Source organism: Magnolia sinica, chromosome 19 (assembly GCF_029962835.1).
Source record: "Magnolia sinica isolate HGM2019 chromosome 19, MsV1, whole genome shotgun sequence".
Lineage (NCBI taxonomy): Eukaryota > Viridiplantae > Streptophyta > Magnoliopsida > Magnoliales > Magnoliaceae > Magnolia > Magnolia sinica.
Genome location: NC_080591.1, coordinates 67,631,820 through 67,656,225, shown reverse-complemented (window position 1 = coordinate 67,656,225; position 24,406 = coordinate 67,631,820). Strand labels below are relative to the sequence as shown.

At 37.8% G+C, this 24,406-nt stretch overlaps 1 protein-coding gene across 2 annotated transcripts in view; it reads right to left on the bottom strand.

Moving 5' to 3' along the window:
- Positions 1-4,171: 4,171 nt before the first annotated feature.
- Positions 4,172-24,406, bottom strand: part of LOC131234908 (exocyst complex component SEC5B-like) — an 81,287-nt gene continuing 61,052 nt past the window's right edge. The window contains exons 14-21 of one of the 2 annotated variants that reach the window (XM_058231903.1): positions 15,221-15,336; positions 14,883-15,114; positions 12,508-12,601; positions 8,483-8,560; positions 8,305-8,361; positions 5,866-6,015; positions 5,452-5,667; positions 4,172-4,655 (exon numbers count right to left, since the gene is read on the bottom strand). In XM_058231903.1, the coding sequence (XP_058087886.1) occupies positions 4,443-4,655; positions 5,452-5,667; positions 5,866-6,015; positions 8,305-8,361; positions 8,483-8,560; positions 12,508-12,601; positions 14,883-15,114; positions 15,221-15,336 (1,156 nt within the window). In that variant the 3' untranslated portion in view covers positions 4,172-4,442. The remainder of the gene's footprint in view (positions 4,656-5,451; positions 5,668-5,865; positions 6,016-8,304; positions 8,362-8,482; positions 8,561-12,507; positions 12,602-14,882; positions 15,115-15,220; positions 15,337-24,406) is intronic. The other variant, XM_058231904.1, reaches the window with a different exon arrangement.

The window sequence follows — 24,406 nt, the reverse complement described above, 5'->3', positions numbered from 1 at the left end:
TAATTCCTCAAATATATGTAAAAATTCTCTACTGTTTGAGTGTCATTACCATTATCTATTATTCATAGATGGGAGGCAGTCAACCAGTTGAGAATCATATATTTAGATAATAAATTGGGTTGATGTACCGAATCTTAAACTCTATGTAAATTGTGTAAGCAATATTAAGGTACACGATATATTACTAAACTATCCAACTTGGACAATTTAAGAATTCATATATATAAAAAATATCAAACTAATAATTGATTTGAATACAATTTATTGTATATGAATTCTTAAACGGGTAGGTAGATTATTAAATTCATCTATCGAGTGTGTTAAGTGTCAAGTGAAGTCGCTTTAAAACTAATTGATTTGTGTTTAATTGAAGTATACAACTATAAATCATATATTTAATATATGATTTGTAATTGAATACTTGAATTAAGCATAAAGCGAATTAAAGTAATCAAATACAGGTATACACAAGTTTAGAATTTCTCAAGGAATCTCAAATTCAACAATTCAAGTAATCAAGAATCATATCCAAGTAAATTACTTTAATAAAAAACAAATAAAAAACTTCAAATCAAGAGTCAAATACAAGTCCACACAAGTTTAGTATCCAACTATTGAAATTCAACTATTGAAGTAATCAAAAATCAAAGCAACCTAACTTTGATCCAACCCCACCTTGACTCAACCCCGACGCAACCCGACACAACCCAACCGGACGCTGACCCAACCCACTACCCAAACCCTGACCCAACCCCACCATAACTCAACCCCGATGCAACCCAACCCGACGCTGACCCAACTCAACCCAACCCTGACCCAACCGACCAACCGAATGCTGACCCAACCTGACACAACTCAACCCACTGCCCACACCCTGACCCAACCCGACGCAACCCAACACACATCCTAGCTCATTTCAACACTGACCTAACCTGACGCAACCCTGACCCAACTCAATTGCATCATTAAAAGAAATAAAAATAAGAAATGTGTCTATCTGGCTTGAAGGATCGAAGGAAAGGAGAGACTTGAGAGTAGAGAGTAGAGAGACTGTCATCTGCCACTCGCTTGCACAGTCGGACTCGGTGGTGGGTTGACTCTGTCGGATTGTCGTCTACCACTCGCTCGCACAATCGTACTCGATGGTGGGTTCTGTTGTCTGCCGCTTGCTCGCACAGCCGCTCGTGGTTCGGTGTTGGGCTCTTCCAGACTACCGTCTGCCAGCCACTCGCTCGCACAGTCAGTCGCACTTGGCTCAGGTAGGATAAAACGAAAAGAGGGAAAGATGAAGGGTTTATATATATATATATATATATATATATATATCGAGGGAGTCGGGTTTGAGCTCTGTTTCGAGTCGAGTTGATTCAAGCTTGGCCAAGCTCGAACTCGGCTCGATTTTATTCGAGCTAAGGTTATTGGCGCTCAGCCTAACCCGAACCATATTGCAAGTCGAGTTGGAACGAGCTTAACTGAGTCAATTCGAGTGAGTTTCTCGAGCTAGCTCGACTCGTGTTCATCTCTAATTAAAGACATCATCTAGGAACCAACTTCATGTTCTGTAATGAATAAACTTCAATATCTAGGAACCAACTTCATGTCTTGTAATGAATAAAACTTTAATCTCTAGGAACCAACTTCATGTTCTATAACCAATAAAACATTAATCTCTATGAACCAACTTCATGTTCTGTAGGGAATAAACTTTAATCCCTCCATCTTATCTATCTAAATTTCTTACTGACCAAAGACGCTCCCACAATTTTGATATGATAAAAGCATAAAACCTGAAATTGGGGGGGTCGTTTTGTCAAAACCTCTGTCAGTAGTCCCCATATAAATATGCAAAAAATATGAATTCAAATTTTTTTAAAAAAATTATAGAAATAACCCCAATTTAATGTATTGTTGGTCTCTTTCCATTACGATCCATAAAATGGATAAGAAGGATACAACTGCAAATCGAGATATCCTTGTCTAGTCGCGAAAATTACTGAGTATGACAATACATGAGCAAGTGTTAGAAGATAAATCATTTAGTCCAAAACCATATTGGGAGCTCTCTTATCCTAGCCTTTTGCATACTTGATAAAAAGATATAGCAGAGAAAATGTGAAGCTTTCGGACAAGATATCATGAAGAGCTTTTATTTTTATGCATGATGTGCTCTAGTAACTTTAAGAACATCTACCCACCATAAACGTCAGTTTGCAGGCCTAGTGTAGTTATTATGATCGTCCAATGGGGGTTGACACCACGTGGATCTGTTGACCGCCACACCGTAGCTTCAAATGTGGTAATGAACTATTATCATTTTCTTGTCCTTCCTCTCCAGGCATTCACCTTTTGCTAACCCTGAATCCTCTTTACACAACCACAGCTCCTGAAGGTAGGTTACTCAAAAGTTGTCTTATTCTTGGATTTAGTAATTTAGCAGATGATGAAAAAGCTGGCTTCTCGGAAAAAGGAATTACCTCTCGGAGTAAAGTAACTTTAGTCCTATGGGGAGAGAAGTGTAATGGCCATAAATTTCATCTTCTCAATTGCCACCATATCCATAAATCGAAAAGGCGGCATGGGGATTGGGAGAAGTTATTTTTAATTTTAAGATTTGGGCTCTTATTGGCAAATGATCGCAAAGGATTAGAGAAAACCAAAGTAGTTAGGCAAATTTTTATCATCATCATGTAAGCCTTATCCCAATTAATTAGGATTGGCTACATGAATCTTATTCCGCCATTCCACTCTATCAAAGGCCAGACATTCAATTAGACTATAGGCCATCAAGTCATTTCCTATTGCCTCCATCCACATCATTTTGAGCCTTCCCCTTGCCCTTTTAGAGCCTTCAAATTATATCTACTCCTAAATAGTGCAGATCTTGGTCTCCACTACACATGACCAAACCATTTAAGTCCACTTTCCCTTGTCTTATTACCTATTGGTGCAACTAAGTTCTCTAGAATACATTCATTTCTAATTTTTTCCTTCCGTGTCTTGCCTCTCATTCACCTCAACATACTTATTTCAGCTATGCTTATCCAATGAACACGTTCTTCCTTAACTGTCCAACATTCTTTCTAATAAAAGCATGGCTAGTCTTACAACTACCCTATATAATGTTCCTTTTATTTGAGTGGCACACAACCATGAGATACAACTCGAGATGAAGAGTTATGCAAATGTTTATATTTGATAAAGTACGGAGTGTTTAATAGAGGCTGGTTGACTAGCTTTGTACCCTGGAAGATTATGGGGAATGCTAATATTAAGATTCTTGCATTTCCTAATTGGCATGGCAATGTCCATTTTGTGACCAGAGATTCTCGACTTTCGGTTACTTTCTGCTTTATGTACCTCCTTTCTCAATGCAAGGATGCAATGGTAATACAAGATCTTGGGAGGCTCTGTACGGAGATCTAAATGATGATTAAAGTGACAGTTTGAGAACCGCATTTCGATCCTCAATGAGGTATTCAATCACCCCCCTAATGCAAAGGGGTAGACAGCCTTAAGTCGTCCTGATGTTCAAGTGCAACATAGTAATGGGCATCCTGAATTTTGAGACTCAAGACTGAAATGTTAACCATAGCATTGGAATTGTCTTGGAGACTTAAAATGTTCCGGACCACTTGCATATGCAATGAAGTTACGACAATTGATTACAAAAAAAATAATAATAATAAATAAAATAAAAATGGCCCCTGTTAATCCATCAAGTCAATTCTTTTGTTGAATGCAGATGGTTACTTTCTTAAATGTCCAGTTGCAACATAGGAAAGTCAGTAGGCAATGCCTTATTTATCTTCCAGATTGGAAGGATAGCAGCCCCCATTTTAATCAAACGTGGAAAGTTACTTGCCGATGGGCCATTCCCCATTCAATCTTGGCCGCCAATTGAATACGAGTCCTAATGGAAAGATTTTAGGAAGAAGCACTGGTTTCGGGGCTTAAAAAGATAAGTTAGGTGTTGATAATTACATACTGAATTGATTTTTCATGAAATGAGTTTCCAGTCATTGACGTTCAAACAATATTTTGTAAGGAAAAAGTTTCAGGGCTTAAAAAGATAAATTAGGTGTTGATAATTACATACTGAATTGATTTTTCATGAAATGAGTTTCCAGTCATTGACATTCAAACAATATTTTGTAAGGAAAAACACAAAAAATAAGCTTACGACTCCCAAGATTTCTATTCCACAAGTTTCTACTCCAAATACAGCCTCATACAGATGGGCTCTGTAGTAATAATTAATAAGATAGACACAACAAATTAAATAACCAGAAATTCTACAATGGAAGACAGATCCCTCGACAGATGTCATCTTATAAGCATTGACCTCACACCAACCTCAAACACTTACAACAAAAGAATTAATAAAAATTTCAACCGACTTATAGATTACAACTCATTACAACAACAAAAAGGAAGATGTAAAGTCATCTGCGCCTTTGCCGAGAGAAGGATGGAGACCCGGTGGGCTGTACTCTATGATTTCGGATAGGGGAATCCAAGGATCCTCGGAAGGACGGGAAGGGATCTTTCACAATTTCTGGAACTGAATCTAATGGTTCCATGAAACATGCAATGTTTATCCGAGTCCGGTCAAGTTCCGCTTGTAGTAGTTCGGCACTATACTGCTGTGCAAGCACCTGCAAAAACATTGAAGCATTTATACGTTGTATGAAAAGGCAAAAACTACAGGTCAGGAGAAAGGAGGAAAACTGCCATTTTGAAAATAACAAGGATACTGGTAGATTTTTCAAGGGTCGGGCAAAGTAACCATCCCAGCTGTTGTTTTAAGGAAGAGAAAAAATCCACATGAGAAAACATGATGCTATCTGGCACAACTACCTTGGCACAGACAATGGCATAATTTCTCAAATAATTGTGTTGCAGGTACTAAAATATGATAATGATGACTAATTACAGGTACATACCATATCATATGTCATTTTTATTTTTTATTTTATCAGTGGTGTGATGTTACCAATATGGGTGGAGGATATGCTCAGTTCAGAAGCCCATTTATTGAATAGGATGGTTTTTTAAAAACCTGAAACCTTGCCTCAGTTGAAAAGTATGTCCAACCTATTTTAGAATGTCATTGTTAAGTCCTGGCAAGTCAAGTTGACTGCATCTATTCAAACTCTGTTATAGTCTAAGTCAACTTGGCCCACTTTGAGTTTTACTTTGTTTCTTATTTGTGAGATTTCAAACTATGAATAGGATGCATGTAAAGATATCCAGGTTGTAGGAAAGCATTATTCATAAGCAGGTGCTGCAGACCACAGATCTTTGTTATCTGCACATGTACCAGATATTGGCAACATGGGTACTGATCTCTTCCAAGTTTCAACAACAATACAATTCTAAGAAAAGCTTCGTCATGGAGTGTAGAACGAGGACATGTATGATTTATTTCTTGTCCTTATATAAGAGGCTTACAATTAAATCATCTGGTGACATGGTCATCCCTTGCTGTCTATCATCTACAAGTGCCTCTTCGCTCCCACGAGTTGGACGGCGATGGTGGCCTGGATTCTCGGAGGTCTCAATCACGCTTTCAGATGCCTTCTCCAGCAACAGTCCTTGTAAAGACTTCAAAGCTTCACGTGAATCGGGCGTGAAGTATGCATTCAGTATGGTCTCAAAATATTCAAGCTGCAGAGAAGAAGAAACGGTGATCAAAATAGTTGAGAAGCATGCCTTCCAGCTCCTCAGGCTAAAGCTCAGCTTGAGAGAGAGGCTCTTTTCATGTATACATAATGGAAGGAAGTTTCTCAGGGAGTCTAAGAAGCATAGCTCTATCCAATGATTTGCCAGCAATAAAAGAGGACAATATCAAGAGAGTGAGTTCACCTCAAGCATGAGTTGGCAGAAACCATTTGCATCCAATGCCTTCAGGTCTTTAGCACTGTTTTCATGGAAGAGACTGAGAAAAGTATCAATCAAGCCCTCCACTAGAATACCCAGTGTCTTTTCAAGCAGGGGCTTAGCTCCAGCAAAGACCTGCATGGAGAAATTGGCGCAATGATAATGACTTGTTAAACGAAGCAAACAGCTTATGAGGGCATTTGGTTCAGGCCGATAAAAATATGCTTGAGAGTGGGTATCTAGAGGGATGCAATGGGCCACAACACCCAGCATGATCCTTGCCAGCAAGACTGTTAATTACAAATGTTGCGTTCTGCAAAGTTTGCTCACACAAATAGGATCCTGAGTCATGCTTCCCCTCATTCCGGTAAGGTACATACGAAACCTAGGCCATTCATCAGGTAGGTTGCGCTGTTCATGTGCTGTAGCAAAAAGATCAGACAGGTCTTGTCATTAGGTTGGCCACATATGCATGTTGAATGACTGTTGGTCAACTCTTTTTTATCACCCACCCTTATCCTTTGTTTATTGGTCATCAGATAAACTAAGTGACCAACTTCAGGCTTGGACAGTGATGATGACCATATTCCCACCCAATGAATGGCTGAGATCTCATGTGCTACTCACACCTTGTGATTGGCTGAGATCTCATGTGCTATTCACACCTTGTGAATGGCTGAGATCTCATACATGTGCCATTCAGGATTCAATGGGAAAAAAAAAAAACATAACCTAGGAATAAGCTGGTATTTTCACAGCCCATTCAAATATGCTCGTAAGGTTAGGACACCACTTACCAAGTTTGAAGTTGTTAACTAGAACTCAATATATTTTTGGGAGATCATCACCATTTTTAAGTATCGAACATGGTTCAATGATTCTGACCCCCAGAATTCATGATTCCACAAGCTGAGGCTAGACACATACGTAAGAGATGGTCACAGAGCATAGCCTCAGCAGTTTCTTAGCTTATTTCATGAGCTATATTTGTTTCCTATCATATGCTTGACAAAAAGAAACAAATGATGTTACTGGGGTGTTAGGATTGAACTCCTAACCTTGATTCTATGAGATTTAGATCTCAATTACAGGAATGATGGCTCCAAAACCAATGCGCTATTTATTTGATAGATATGATTTCCAAATTAATCAGTTCAGCGGATGCTCACTTTTTGGTCTCCTAGGGGATTGACATGGGGATTTTGGTGATCTAATATGATGTGTTGGTTTGAAGGGACTTTGTTCCTTTGTTCATTTGATTTTGGTACTGTTGTTTGCAACCTTCTCTTTTCTTTTCTTTTCTTTTTTATGGTGGAAGGGGCATTGCTGTTTGCATATTTCTACTCCTAGACTGGATACGAGAGGGTCACCTCCTGTGTTGTATTGGTGCTTTTTTTTTTTCAGGGTTAATGAATTTTAGTCATCTTTCAAAAAAATTTTAAAAAAATAAATTAAAAAAAATAAAAAATAAAAAAAAAACAGTGCACTCTGTAAGCTATAGTTAAAGGTTCATGGCTCATGGTTTAGTATGCTGTCTATCAAAAAAGAGCAGAGGTTCTTTTCTTACGAGGGAGTAGATACTTGGGAGTTATCACTATGGGCACTCCTGAGTTTGCATTACCAATCAGCTTACAGACATTAAGATTTTTTATTTTTATTTTTACGATGACAGGGTGTCCCCACCCCTTTAAGGCGAGACTATTCCCTGCAGACGCACGCAATCACTTGCCAACCATGTGCATCAAGTAATCCACAAGGAGGGGAACCGAACTCATGTTTGTAGGGAGCAAACCCATGACCGAAGGCGTTCGCCCAAACCGTGACAGGTGATAGAATGCTTATAGTTACAATGCTTCTGATTCTCATTGCAGGCCGAGTTCCCTATTCATTCCAAACAGGGAACTTCCAACCGAGTTTGTAGATGTGGGGCCCATGGTTGATCTACCGAAGCCATTGATCTGACGGTCCCCATCATGGATGGACCATTCCGAGAATATCCTCTCAATTGGTCAACTCTAAGCTTCCCATTCTTTGCATGCAATTCATGGTTAAAAAGAAATGCATGAACAAACATTCAATGGAGGAAAGACCAAAGATTGAATGGCTAGAATCTTCCAACTTGGGAGATTTTGGGGGAATGATCCATCAATGATGGGGGTCGTCAGATTAATGGCTTGGATAGGCCAACCATGGGCTTTGCATGTACAAACTAAGTTCCGAACAAAGAAGTTCCATGTTCGGAATGGATAGGGAACTAGGATTCTTTTCATTACAAAATAAAATATCGGTGCTACCATCCACCCTTAACTAAAAAACAGGAAAAAAAAAAAAGAAAAAAGAAAAAGAAAAAACATTTAGAGAAACACATAAGGAACGAAGCAAATAGCTATGTGCATTGTGCATGCCTTTAAGAGGATGAAGTACCTCTGCATGTACAGCCACAAGTGTGTGCAGTAATTCCACAGCTGCATCTCGAATTCCCTGCAAACAGAATCATTTCATGAGATCTACATGGAAGAAGCCATTACTGGTGCATTGTAAATGTTCCCTCTGCAAAGCTGAAAGAAGAAAAAGAACTACCATAGATCTCATTATTTCTTACTTTGACAGCAGGTGCCCCACTCCATTGGACTCCAGCATCCAAAAGATAGTTTATAGCAGCAGTTCTAATCAGGTTTGCCTAAGAAAACGACACAAAATTTAAATAAAAACAGATGAATCACATCAACAGTAGGTTCAGTAAAAATTACCACTGAATTTCTGAAAACTAACGAGGATTTCTACATAACCACATGACAACATCCAGAAGATAGTTTATGGTTATAAATTTTAACTAGGTTTTCTCAAAAAGATAACAGAAATTGAATTAAAAGACGTGAATAATGTTGGCAGCAAGTTCAGCAAAAATTCAATGTCACCGAATTTCTGACAAGAAAAGAGCATTTCCAAATCAAGTTTGGAGTTAGAAGAAAAAAGTTCTGGAAATCCTCTTGGAAGGTGATGGGTCTATTGTCAGAAACCTCATATATATATATATATATATATATATATATATATATATATATATATGAATGATTGGAAAATTTTTATTCCTAAACAAGAAAGAGATGCTGGAAATTGCATCCTGGGACAGGCAACGATTCACCAATAAAAAGTGAAATTCTCAACTCCCTCTCACTTTCAGCTCCATAGACTTATGTCATCAACCTCTTCTAATACATGATAAGATGGAATGTTTAGGCTAGATGCCAAATCACAGGTCCTGTGCAGACAGGATTCTGAAAATAGTGCAGATTTCGAAGTGAGGTAGGGAGAAATAATGTTGAGTAGAAGTAAAAAATAAAAAATAAAAAAGGAGGAGGCTTATGTCCATGGAGTAAAAATTCTAAAACTAGTCTTGTTGTATGTTCAAGACTGGTGAGAAGGGAAACATGTGCACCTAATAGTGAATATCGAGGTGGAATCTACTTGTTAAGAGAAAAGCTAGTTTGAAATTAAATAGAAGATCCATGCAGGGTCACCCTAACGACACATTTTTGACATGCAACACAAGTGCCACTCACGGATAACAGTGAAATCAATGGGCCTTCCCTGCGACCTGCCTTGTGGTGCATTTGACACTGCATTTAGTTACATTGAAATTATTATTTAATAAAGTAGAAATGGGGTTTGAGCCCGTGCCTTAGTGGCAGACAGAGTGCACTTTTTTTTCTTTTTTTTTTCTTGAAAGGTGGTAGAAAGAGTGCATCTGAAAATTGAGGTCTTGGGTCCAAGCTGCCACACCATGATGTGTGATGGACATTCATCCATTAATCAGATGCACCCTTTCGTGGTGAGTCATGGGCCTAAAAATCAGACCAATCCATGACCTAGGTGGGCCACACCATAGACAACAGTTGAGAGTGGATGCTGACCCATTCAAACATTCATGATTGTTTATGGGGCCCACAGAGATGTGGTTCAGGTATCCAACCCATCCATTGTGTGTGTTCCACTTGGATGAGGTGTCACACCAAATTTCAGGCCATTCCAAAACTCAAGTGGGCCCCACCAAGTGCTTTTAGATGTTCTAGCCATGATTTTCCATGGTTTCAGATGGTGTGGCACACCTGAGTACCGGATGTGGCTGATTTTTGGCACATCCCACAACCTAGAGGGTACCTACCACCCACACCCACACCCACACGCACACGTATATATACATATACATAAATACATACACATATATGTATATCACACCCTTGGGATGTGGATGCATATCAGTTATCGCATGGGACATATCGATTGTATATTGTTGATGTTGGGAAACATGGGGAAACATTGAACAACTTGTCGAATTTTTCAATGAAACTTCATGGATTGTTAAAAAAGACATCAACAAACACTTAGGAATCAAAACATCATTAAAAAATAATAATAATAAATAAACAAAGTGCAAATAATAGGTTTCCTTTGTATCGGGTCCTAGTCCACGGGTTGTTTGATTGAACTGATGAATATATTCAATCTACAATGTAAGAATACATGTATGTAAACACAAGCAATACATTCAAAAGCAAAAGAAGTTATATATGTATATGTGAACACACACACACACACACACACACATTGATGAACATATTCAATCTACAATGTAAGAATACATGTATGTAAACACAAACACGCACACGCTCACCCATGCACGCACGCGCGCGCGCGCACACACACCCACGCACGCACGCACACACACATATCGGTTATCACATGGGATATATCGGTTGTATATTATTGTTGTTGGGAAACATAGGGAAACATTGGGAAATTCGTCAAATTTTTCAATAAAACTTCATGGATTGTTAAAAAGACGTTAATAGACACTTAGAAATCAAAACATCATAAAAAGAAGTGCACATAATATGTTTCCTTTGTATAGGGTCCTAATCTATGCGTTTTTTGATTGAGCTGATGCATTTATTCAATCTACAATATAAGAAGACACGTATGGAAACACAAGCAATACGCTCAAAAGCAAAAGAAGTAGAAAACTAGAAATATACCTATGAATGATGTATGTGGTTGTGGCTTAGATCCATGTAAAGTTGTGGATACATTAGGACTGGAATTTTGAAGAAAAAAATACTCTAAAATGGGAGCCAATTGACCGCTGATTGAAGTAGAATTTTGAAAAAAATAAAATTAATTACATTTTTTTCCTGAAAAATCTCCAAATTACCAAGAATCATTAGATTAGGTTGCATACATATTTGATTTCATGTTTGGAGTTTGGAGAGTATGATTGCAACCGATTTGGGAGAAATTTGAGAAATTTTGATTTTTTCTCAATTTTCCACAAATCAGCCCATCTCCCCAAAATCTCGAAATTGAAGCTCCAAATCAAAATCATGATTTTCTAACCATTTGACCCTGATTTCACATGATTTTACCGAAAAAAAAAAAGGATTGAAACTCAAAAATGCTCACCGGATCGAAAATGGCCTCAAATAGGCTTGGATCTTAATTCCAACTCGAAATTTGTGTTTTTCTTCTAAGGTATTCAAGAGAAAGGGTCAAAATCCACAATAAATCTAGTCATTAGTAGAAAGGAATCAAGAAAAATAGATTTAGAATGGTTTTTTTTTTTCCGAATTTTCTAAAGAAAGCCACGGACTTTCCATGTTTCTGTGCAATATCGGCCGATATCATCCAATATTGAGAATTTTATAAAAGGGATTGGTTGCTATATCTTTTGATATTATGCGATACATTGTGATATGTTCTTCAATACGAAGAATTTCTGGAATTTCTAATACTACCTTGGGTTTTCGTATCACACAGGTGGGGGTACATGATATATCGTGGGATATATCGGCCGATCTCGTTGATATTGAAAACACTGATTAGTACCTACAACAGGAAATAAAGTGATGGAGATTTAGATACTTGCATCTTTATTGCCTTTCTAGGATTGTAATTTTATTTTGTTGTCTTTGTATTATTTTTGTGGCCTTTTAATAAAGTCATTTTCTTAAATTTAAAAAAAAAAAAAAAAAAAACCGAAATAAAGTGATGGAGAGATGATTGAGAATGGAGATGGTTCAATAAGTTCTATGAAAATTGGAGAGGGCCCTTGCACAGGAGTGTTTTTTTTTTTGTTTGTTTGTTTGTTCATGTTAGGGCATGAAGGGTCTAAAAGGACTCGGAACCGAGGTGGTGAGAAAGGGTATAAAGGGATGTTCACTTAGCATATAGGTCCATGGATTGAAATCATGGGTGAAACATGATTCGTAAGGTCCATAGATTGAAATCATGGGTGAAACATGATTTGTAAAGCCAACCCAAATGGTTGGGACATGATGATTGGGAGTTTAGCCTCATTACTAAACAGGTCTGCCATTTAGGATTTTATGTTCTATTTTACCATTACATAGTAGGGTAGGCATGTATATTGAGGTCTTGGGTTCGAGCCCATGCTAACCTATCAAAACAATAATAATAGGGTACATACACCACAGGGGTGAGAGCAATTTTACCATTGACGGGCAGTATGGCATAGGCTCTCCCAATTACACAACAGGAGACACTTCAGAGAGAGAGAGAGAGGGAGAGAGAGAGAGAGAGAGAGAGAACAAAAAACAAATTGTATTGTACCTTTGCATAAGTATACTGCTCGAGGATCTTCTCTTCAAGGGCTGCAAATGATGAGACTAAATCTTGTATATCCGAGTCCCCTTCACCTTTTTCCCTGCAGTTATGTAAGGCATCAAAGAATTATCGAAATTTATAACAGAGTTTAGTGAATACAACTACAGTGCCTGCAAGCTATCAGCGGAACCACAAAGGTGTCCAACCTAAAGATGATAATCCAACCTAAAGTGAATAGTCTGTAACATGGAGTTCACCACTATGAAGCATATAGAGTAGGATACATAGAGCATAGCTTAATTCTAGTTTTCAAATTAAAATAATAGGAAAAATAGGGCAAAGAGCAAAAATAAGGAAAAAAAAATTAACAATGGAACTGATATAATGCAGTTTCTAATATTATTTTATTAAAATAATTGAAAACCTTAACTAATTTTCAGAAATTAGCAAAATGTAACAAATCCTTGAAAATGTTAATTGGTTTTACTGTTTTAGTGGTGTAAGCTACATAGCATGTAATGTGCCCTAAATGTGACTTGCGCTATTTTCCTATGCTACACTACGTAGCGTATACTATTTATCACACCAGCTATTACAATATTAGATGCAAATGACACATTTCATGCCTACGTTGTAGCTCCAATGAGATAAAGCTATGACTAACTGATGAGGACATCCGAGCACCAAACCAGTGGAGGAGGGTTGAGCCACTATCCTTATGGCTAGACAACCATTACATGGGACCCACTCAAGGTGTTCCGTAACAGTAACGGTGGCCATAACGGCCACCACCATTACCTTTACGATACGGGGCATAACGGCTATTACGGTCTCTCTTTTTTATTTTTATTTTTTTATTTATTGAAAAAAAAACCCAAAAAACCTTTCTGCCCCGTAATGTTGATTAAAAAGTATGAAAAACTTATATATGTCCTGTATTAGACCATTACGGGACTATTATGGCCTTAATAAGGGATGTAACGTGCTGTTAACAGCAATTACAAGTCATTTTTTTCCACAACGGCTGTTACGACCATTACGACCCCGTAATGTGTAACGGTTGCCACTGTTACCTTTATGTAACGGCCTTTACAGCCCCGTAACGGCCTTTGCGGCACACCATGGGCCCACTTAGCCTAATTCACATTTCTAGCCACGTTGAAGACCTCAAGTCCATGTTTGTGCATCTTTGAAAATCCCACACTGGGAAGATGCACGTGAGCTGCATATAGGAGCTTGATGAACACATCGGACCATTGGATTTGGTGGACACGATGATTGGACCATTGGATCATCATCAGACACCTTGATCGTAGTCCCCCATGGGCCATGAAATAGTTTAGTTGTTTAGATTATTTACATGCTTCGTTATTTTTGGTATACCTTATATTTGGGTTAAGATTAGGGAGTTAGAAACAACTTTTAATTTATTAAGCGTCTTTATGTTGAGAATCTTATATGAGAGCGTCTTTTTGTAAAACGTCTTTTTTGAGACTACAAAAGAGAAAGATGGGTGTGTGAAGCCTTAATGCCATTATTTTGAAGAAAAAAAAAAAAAAAAGCTTAGTGTTTTTCTTCTTCATGTGATTTGAAGAATACTCAATGTGATTTGGAGCTTGGGTGTTGTGTGATTTCATTCCCCATTCAACGGAGGTGCTAGGCTTCCATCTATCATCTTCCTTCTCTCTCCCTTTCTATCCAAAAGGGGTATTTTCTCAAAAACTTCATCTCTCGTCTTCCCTTCCTATCCAAGACCATCCAAATCATCTTTTTCTTCAACTTTTCATCATTCAACTTCAACCTCAACTGAAATCAACCACTGAGGACCCAAACACCCTAGCCAATGACCCACATGTGCAAGCCCCTACATTGATCGTATGGACAACTGCTCAATCCTTTGATTTCCCCTTGCTTCCCCCATCAAAACCCCTTGATTCCCCATACATAACCCTACTCTAAACTCTTGATACCCAATTTCCTATTTTTTCCAATTTCTAAAAACTTTAATTCCAAAATCCCCAATTTCCATGGACCCTAACTTTTCAAATTTTAGATTTTCCCCTTCCTAAACCTGATCATAAAACCTACAAATTCATCCCTTAAGTGTGGAACGTGCTGCTAAATTGGAAGTTCTATCCTTCCATCGGGCCTAGTTATAATTGATTTATGTGATTTTTTAGAATGCGTGTATAAATCAAATTTTATTTCCTATTGTTTACTCTTAATTACTTGGTGGGTTAGCATCTTTTATTAATTGAATTACTTTTAAGGACTCTTTCATAATCTCCACGTTGCATGCTAGCATTAAATCATGTGTCTTGCATCACTAACCAATCTGAAAGTTGTCGGTCCACAGAAAGGACCAAAGAGCTACTACGTACCGAGAGTGCAGCCATATATGTTTGTATTTATTGTACAACTCATAAGTCAGTTGATCTTTGCAGTATCCAATGTTACTCAATACCATCAGCAGCTTTTGATGTGAATCCACAGCAACACTAGCAGTACGGAGGTTTTTTGCTTCAGGTCCTTGTAAGTAACCATTTTGTAAGTTCGAGGTTTCTTTGTTTGAATTACTTTGAGAGAGTCCACTCCCTATCTGCTCCAGATAACCTGATGGAAGTGAACAAAATAAAATCTCATTATTTCAGTACCAAAGAAACCTAGGCCGCAAGTAAAATGCACAAATCACATTTTGCAGTCTGACAGTCAAGCATACCTGCAAAATCCATGAAGCAGTTTAAAAGTGCAAGTCTAACAGATTCTTGGATTTCTTGGACTTGCACAAACATGTCATCCGACTTTGTTGCCTCAACCCGTACATTCTGAATCATCCTAGAATAGGAAGAAGAAGAAGAAAAAAGGGTTTAGATCAAAGAAAAAGTTTATGGAGTCGACAAGAAAAAGGAATGATTTCAAAAACATTGAGAAAAATAGAAAGATATGAAACTTCGAAGCAATTCTCCTTGGGAACTAGGGCTGCCAAAAGGTTGGGCCGATGTATATCCAAGCCCCACCCACAAAGTAAAACTTAGCCCGAAACTTGGCATGGGACCATGACAGGCAAAAAAAAAACAAAAAAACAAACGAACAGGCCCAAGCTTGGCTCCTGGTGATTACACATGGACAAAACCCAATTCCAGCCAAAGTTAGAGCCTGGCCATCCACTTCCATGCAAGATCCAGGCTGCTCATTACCCACGCCCCACTATGCATGATATGCTACAAAAATGCCCTTCAAACCTTAAGTGGGCTGGGCCATCAAGCTCTTACAGACAGCCAGAGCCTCGCCTGTTCAATAAAAAACAGGTTATAGTTTTGGCCTGGGTCCAGCCCTCAGGCCTAATATTCCAGCCCAGGCCCTGCCCAAAGTGGTCCAGGCGTGAAAGCTTGACAAGCTGCCTGGCCCGTTAATAGCCACATTGAAAAGCCATCAAGTGCAAAATAAATCCGATACGACGAATTATAATAATAATAATAATAATAATAATAATAATAATTCTTTCAACCAAGAATTTACAAGACAACGTCAAGATAGAACTTGATAACTTAAGCACAGATAGTGTTCGTTACTGAAAATTGTGTGACAGCAAGATATTCAAAATTTTGAGAGTAGGAAGTACATGCAGTTGTTTACTAGTGATACAACTTTTTATTTGCTTTACTAAAGTTTATATTAATATAGAAAACAATATGGACATGAACAACCTAAGACGCCAGACAAAGCCAAGATAAAGGCATGGAAAGTAAGGCCACATGATTCATGAACACTTCGAATAAACATGTGCTTGGGTCACTTGGATTTGCTTGGCTTTTGACACCATCTCTTGAATCAAATTAATTAAATATTTCCTAATTACTTTGAGAGAAAAAAAGATTGCGAAAAGGGAAAGCAAAATAAGAAAAATCAATTACATGAAATTTGTCTCATTCAATAAATATGAAATAATTAACAGTGTATAAGCTTATGATAGAGTTCTTAGGGTGAGTATTTGGTGGATGTTGGGGAAACAGTTGGTAGAAAGATATATCAACATCATCAGGTACTGTTCCAAGAGTGAGAACAACTTGTGGTGAGACTAATTCCTTGTGCTGGTGGTATTTTCCATGGATAAAAAAAAATTCCTTAAAGTTTTTGCACTTGTTATAATGAATTAACCACTAGCATTCAGGAAAAAATTCATTGGTGTCTGTTGTTTGCGGGTTAGTTGGTGAGACTAGAGGGGGGAGCAAATGCTAAATTGGACATTCCGACTTTGAAGGAAGAATCTGAATTGCAAAGGTCTAAAAATTTGCAGCACCAGGACAAAGTATAGAATAAAACTTTAGGAGGCATAATTGTAGAGAAGAGGCTTTAGTTAATTTTAGGAGGCATAATTATAGAGAAGAGGCTCTAGTTAAAAGCACTGGTTAGGAGATCCTCAGGGTGACATATTTTGTTACTTGGCTTTCTAATTCAAATAGAGATGTGCCTCTCGAATGTCAAGATTGCTGCATCCTGCATGCCAATGAAACTCAAGTGAATACTCTATAATAGTGCTGCTTGACAAGTTATGTCATATGGGTAACAATGTTGGGCATTAAGAAGTGACATGAACAGAGAATGGGCATTGCAAACATGAGGATGTTGTGATAGACACATGGGAAGTCTACGAAGAATTGATTTAGCATGAGAGCAATTGAGGCAGCTTAGGAGTAGCCTCAATAGGAGGTAAAATGATAAAAGTAAATTGAAAAAGTTCGATTAGGGTTAAGGAGCCTAAAAGGAGGATTAGAGGAAGACCTATAAGGACTTGGATCGAGGTGGTGAGAAGGGAAATGAAGGTTTGTTTAATTACCAATAATAGGGCCAAGAGAATTATTCAGAAAACAGAAGTTGTAACACACAGCCGAATAACTCTTACAAGGCTATGATGATGATGATGGAAAAAAAAAAAAAAAAAAGTATGTATCATATTTAGTTATGCAAATTTAAAATTTAAAGATGATACTTTGGCAAACTCTTAAGACCCTGAATATTTCTAAATATTGATTGATAGTATAGAAAATTTTGAAAACTCATATACTGTAATTCTATTTAAGAATCAAATGTCATTGACTATTTTAAGGGAATAATAGGATGCTACAAATCGTTACATTAGTGAACAGAATTTTCAGGTTTGTGATGGACTGGACTTCATTATAGAGTCGGGCTAGGGGGATTTCAGTGTGATCGGATTCTTGCATTCTGGGAAGCGATTCCGTGGAAAAGTGAAAAGCAGTGATGCAGGGAAAGGATTGTATGTGATGGCTGGGACAGCAGAATTTTTGTATATTGCTGCTGATAGGTTCTCGATTTCGTTTCTTTTCTTGGCTCTGCATTTCTGGTTATGGAGTCATCCGATCATAAAAGAAAACAAAAAACAAAAAAAAAAACAAAAAACAAAACAGAAAACATAAAATTAAAAAAAAAAAAAAAAAAAAATTTTTTTAAAAAAGGATGCTACTAATCGTAGCTAATTAAACCAGGGCTCAGACTTGGATTTGATTAGTCACCAGGTCAGGTCATCCTGGCAATGAGTGAGTCGACCTGGCGGATCAACAACTAATTTTATAATAGTGATATTAATAAGAACAACAATAATAATAACAATAGTAATTGTAGTAATAATAACAATAAGAACAACAAAAACAACAACAACGACAACAACAATGATAATAAGAAAATTTGTAGGCTCCCATTATATGAAGACACCCATCAGATCAATCAATGGTTGGGACCTTACACTTTAGAAACTTTTTTGGGCATCCCTCTCATCTTTCGTGGGTACTGTCATGGAAGATTTAAATAATCATTCCTTCTTCCTCCATTATAACCAGGTCAGGACACAAGAAACCAGAATCTTTTCCCAAACTAGGTGGGGCTCATGAAATCAGGGCAACTCTCATACTAAACTAAGACAAGATTAGCTTCCCAACCCAAGCACCAAGCAACCAGGTCAAGTTGACTTGGGTGAGCCCAGGTTAACCAACCATGTTATACTACTAATACTATGCGAATGGTATTAAAATAATAATAATAAAAAAAATCATACTTCGATATTCTAGAGAACCATTTCCAACAACGATGTGCTCAAAAAGCACAAAAAAAAAAAAAAAAGACAACACAATGAACAAACAACGAAAGAAATTTGGAATTTGTGTTCCTAACAAGCACTTGATTAAATCCAAAAACTCTCCTCAAAATTTATTTATTTTTTTGAAGCGCTCTTCAAGAATTAATTTCATAAGAAAGTCAAAATTACATTTCTTCCTCTCCTTACACCACTTATGCATGCTAGGATTAATGCTGATTTCTTAATCTTTTTTTCTGAATTGCAGTTTGGGTCATTTAATCATTTAAAAACAAATAAAATACCCTGTAAACCCCACCAAAAAAATCCAAATATTAATCTCTATTTTTGTCACCAGGTTTTATGCCACATATTGAAGGGGACTAAGCGAATGATGCAAAATGCATGGACATAATCATTGGAATCTTGTAAAGACCTTCAAAATGAGTTATCACTGAAATGAACAGTGGCTACAAATTTATATGTCTTGAGGCCACAGGCCACTGCATTAAACACGGTGTCTTCTGGCCTCCTTTTCAGCTTCCGACTAGTCTATAGTTGCATGAAGCAAGGAGGAATGTCGCAATAGATTTGGGTTTGGGACTGGGGAAGTGTCTGTTTCAAAACATTTGCAAGTATAAACAGCTGTGGAGTACGAGTCAAAAGCACAAGTCGAAGTGGGAATGATGCCTTGGTAGAAGGTTCGTGCTACAAAAGACTAGCCCATGTCAGTCTTGCAACCCATGTTGCATTGTTTCTGTCCAGCCTCTTTTTTTTTTTTTTTTCTCCACATCAAACTAGCTACCAGTGGGCAGATATCTCTGCAGAACATAAGCACATGTTGTGTATAACAAATATCCTAGGATGGCCAAATGAGAATTTCGAAAAAAAGAAAAAAGAAAAAGAAGCATCCTGAGATGTCCATAGTCACCAAGGTATTGAAAGAGAATTTCATAATTGTTGTTTTATCAAAAGCATTTCTCAAACTCAATCGACATGATCAGATTTTAGAAAACAAGTTCCCAATCACAAGTTTTGGAAGTTCTTTATAAGAATATTAAGACATTAACCATGTAGTTATAAACAATAGACTAGAACAGATAACTTCTTTTAACCATATCTAGCATAGGGAAACAACAAACTGTCCAAAGTTAAAGGAGCTAAAGGGTATTAATTGATGGAGTCATTCATGTCGAATGACATATATTAAATGACGTTGAGAATTTCTATCCTTACGGCATGGCATTTCTGCTCTCCTCAAGACCCCAGGGAATATGCATCTCCACCACAAGAAGTCCTAGGGCGATTCCCACAATGAGATATCAAAGAGGCAATTTACCACATGTTCCAACGTGGCAAAACGTGTGGGATCCAATCAGGAGGAGGCAACATTTAGCCCAAAGATCAGGCTAGTCCACTCATCACATGGATTAGACATGCTAAATTTGAAGATTAGAAAAAAAAAAAAATTTAAAAATCAATCTATACTCAACGTACATATATCTCCCGCCTAAAGAATAAAGGTTGATTTATGGGCCAGGGCATGCTCTTCGTCGCATCCACCTGATGTATAGCTCAGACCCTACAAACAAGAGCCAAAAGCTCTTCTTCAATCTCTCCCCATGTAAGTTGCACCAACATTTATGCACCACTTGTTGTTCTCCATACATTGTCCGAGCTATAACAGGGTTATATGCACCCTTTAAAGCCAGTTGGATATTTGTTTATTGGAATTGCACCATTAGTGAACCCTATTGATGAATGGAACTTTTCCATTAGTGGCCTGCTAATATCTTCTCTTATTATTAATTGTGTGGATGTGTGTTAAAAGCTAAGAGGTTAAATGTTTCCTTATGGAATCTCTCTTCTGGGCCCAAGGGGAAAGAAAAAAATGGACAAAACAACCTTGATGGTCATGGGAGAATCATCAGACCACAATTTTTTAGTACCCTAAATTCCATAACCACTCTAGTGGATATGGGCAACCCAGGAGTAGTTAATGTGGTTATACCATGTGATGTGAACCAATGACGACTTGGGATGGATTAAACTCCACCATCGGGCACCTCGTAGCATATATCTTTTACCACATAGGAGTTCGAATACCTTTAAGGGTCATTTGGAAAGGAGTAAATGGAGGTAAATGGGATGATTTGGGAGTAAATGAAGGTAAATGGCCTTTGAGGTGCATTTGGATGGAAGTAAATGCATGGAAATGAAATGAATTGGGAGTAAATAGGCTTGTAAATGAAATTCTCTCTTAGATGGGAGATTTGGAAGTAAATGGGGTGAAATGCCCTTTTGGGCTCCCTTGGAGAGTCACATGAGCAAAAAAAAGGTGTCTTCGAACATGTTCGTTGTACACATGGTGCGCTGATAATACTCTGAAACAATCCAATTACCGGCTACATCACTAAAATCACACCGATAGAATGATCCAAACCATCCAAAGGTTGGCCATCTAAATAGACGATTAAAAAGCGTTGACAAGTTGCTTGTTTTTTATCCTTACATTTGTGGCCCACCCAAAGCTCAAATTTTCCTCATTTTTTGCTTAAGTATATATTTCAATTGGCTTATTAAAATCATTCTGTCAAATATCACATATCTACACTTAGTTGGGATATCGCATACATTCCTTTCAATATATTGAAAAATACCAACACATTCCAATTCCTCCCATTTACTCCCATCCAATGTTTTAAATATCGTTATCGCGCAATGTATCGCAACCTTGGGATACGGATACATATCGGTTATCGCATGGGATATATCGGTTGTATCGCATAATGTATCGTTGTTGTTGGGAAACATGGGAACATTGGGAAATTGGTTGAATTTTTCAATGAAACTTTAGGGATTGTTGAAAAAGACATCAATACACACTTTGAAATCAAAATATTACAAAAACAAATTACACATAATGGGGATTTCCTTTATATGGGATCCTAATATATGCATTTTCCAACTGAACTGATGCAAGTATATTCATATAAATTATAAACGTAAGAAATGTATGGAAACACAAGCAATACATTCAAAAGATAAAGAAAAATCACTAGATTAGGTTACATATATGTTTAATTTTGTGTTTGGATACAAAGATTGCAACTGATTTGTGAGAAATTGAGAAATTTTGATTTTTCTCAATTTTCTGCAACTTGACCCATCTCCCCTAAATCTCGAAATCGAAATTCAAAATCCATGATTTTTCATGGAAAATATGAAGAATCATAAATTTGTAACCATTTGACATTGGTTTAACGTGATTTACAATAAAAATATGGATCGCAATTCGAAAATGATCACTGGATCAAATAGGTGGGATATATCGGCCTACCTGTGCGTTTCGTATCACACAGGTGGGATAGAAGATATATCATGGGATATATCGGCTGATATCGTCAATTTTTAAAACACTGCTCCCATCCAAACAGAATATTTGGATTTCAAATGCATTTCATATACTCCCATCAAAACACAACTGAGTAAGTCATTTACTCCTAATTCATTTACCTGCAATTCCATTTCTCATTTACCTCCATTTACAAGCTCCCAAACAAGCCCCTAAATCATTAGTATTGTGATGTACTTGATTTGATATTTGCATTGGAGGATCGCATCTAGTCTCCTAACCGAGAGGTCAATCATGCTTAATATAGATTGACTTGATCATGCACCAGCGTTGGCTAACCCATAGACATGAGGTCACATAAGGACATCACGATCTTAGTGCAATGGGCCTTACACATCTTTTGAGGTTACATTGGTTGCCGGCACACAGGTGCAATTGGACACAAACATTAGGATGCAGTTGAAGCTTTTTATGCACCAACATGAGATCCAGTAGTCCCCCGGGAATTTGTTGCGATTTGATCTTGTTGATTAGGCCATCCATCTAGTGGTTTAAAGCTGGCCAGCATTCTCAAATACTTTCAACCATTAGATCTTATGTTTTTATCATTGAAGTGTTTTGTCAGACTTAATGCACATTCAATGGAAAAGATTTGTTTATGGTCCACCTCTTGTGTTGGCATGGGATTTCCACCAAAAAATACCATGGATGGTGGAGGGATTGTGACGCAGGACAGCCCTAATTATGATGCATGCTCATGGACACAATTAAACAGCGGAAATAAAAGGAATAAATGATTTAAAATTCTAACAATAATCATCATAACTGAGAAAATCATAAAGGAAACATGCAATGGAGCGGGCCATCACTACAACCATGGGTTATGGAATTCAATTACTACTTGGGTTGGATCCGGCGAGGGATGAGACCTCCCGATCTTGCATGGTCACACCCAATCGATCAATGAAGATCACTAGTCCGAAGAACCAAGAAGTTTCTCGGATTAGGGATTTGAGAATTTGGGGATTTAGGGTTTAGATCGATTCTCAAGATTTTGATCGAAGAAGGATTAGCCAAAACTGGAAAATAGAAGGAAGAAAATTATTACCTTGAAGAAGTTGGAGGGGCACAAGAAGAAATTAGAAGAAGAAGATCAAGGGGAGAGAAGAAGCACCATTAGAGAGAAGAGAGGAAGGAGGCAACCAAAGGGTTTGCTTTTCATTAATCAATAGTTGAAATTCGAGTTTAGGGCTTTACCCCACTTAAATAAGCAAATAAAGATATAAAATTGCTAAAATACCCCTAGGATAAGCAAATAAAGATATAAGATTACTAAAAGACCCCTAACTAAGTCAAAAAACACGCAAATGACATAAGTATGGGAAAGTTTGGGCGTTCGGTCTTCTTTCTCCAATCTTCCTTCACATGTGTCTTCCCTAAGTGGGGTCTTCTATATGTCCAATCACATGTGAAAGGTCTTCAGCTCCTCAATATTCGCCTATCCACAAGGACGGCACTTGTGGTTGGCGCTTTCTTCGTTGGTACACCTTGAATGCACCTGTGTCCGCATCAATTTCCCTCGGGTGAGAAAAACTCGACTCCGACTAGTTGAAACTTTTGTAGCGCTCGAGTAGATCTGGATCAATACCCTGCAATGCGTCGCCCGACAGCCACGTAGATTCAGACGATGATTTGTTTTTCCACCTGACAAGATACCTTTGGAAACCCCCATCTCTCGTGGATACTATCTCGTCATCCAAGATTTCTTCAATTGCTTCTTTATGGGTAATGGGTGGAGGAGGGGGTGGAAGGGGTTGGGTAGCAAACTCAAAAAAAGGCCATGAAAGGGACGATGTATCAACAATGGGAGTATGGGCACGGACTAGATCTTCCACATTAAAAGTTGGATCAATGCTCATTTCAGGTGGAAGGTCAACCCGATACGCATTGGACCCAACCTTTTGTAATATCTTGAATGGTCCAGCACTACGCGCTTGTAATTTCTTTGCAGATCCTTGAGAGAATCGCTCTAGCCTTATTCGCACCATTACAGTCTCCTTCTTGAAATTCTTGCACTCTACGATAAGAATCAGCTGAAACTTTATAATCATCATTGCTCTTATTTAACCGCTGTCTAATATGTGTATGCAAATCATGAATATGGCGTGCGAATGCATCGGCTGACTCAGAAGACCTTTGGGTAACAGAAATAGGTAAGAGATCTATGGGCATTCTAGGTTTATAACCACTTACAATTTCAAAAGGACTCAACCCTGTAGATCTATTAACTGACCCATTATAAGCAAGTTCAGCAGTTGGTAAAATTAGGTCCCAAGTCTTAACATGTTCACCCACCAGACAACGTAGAAGATTTCCAAGGCTACGGTTTACCACTTCAGTTTGACCATCTATTTGTGGGTGGTAAGCAGTAGAAAATTGCAAACGAGTTCCCATAATGT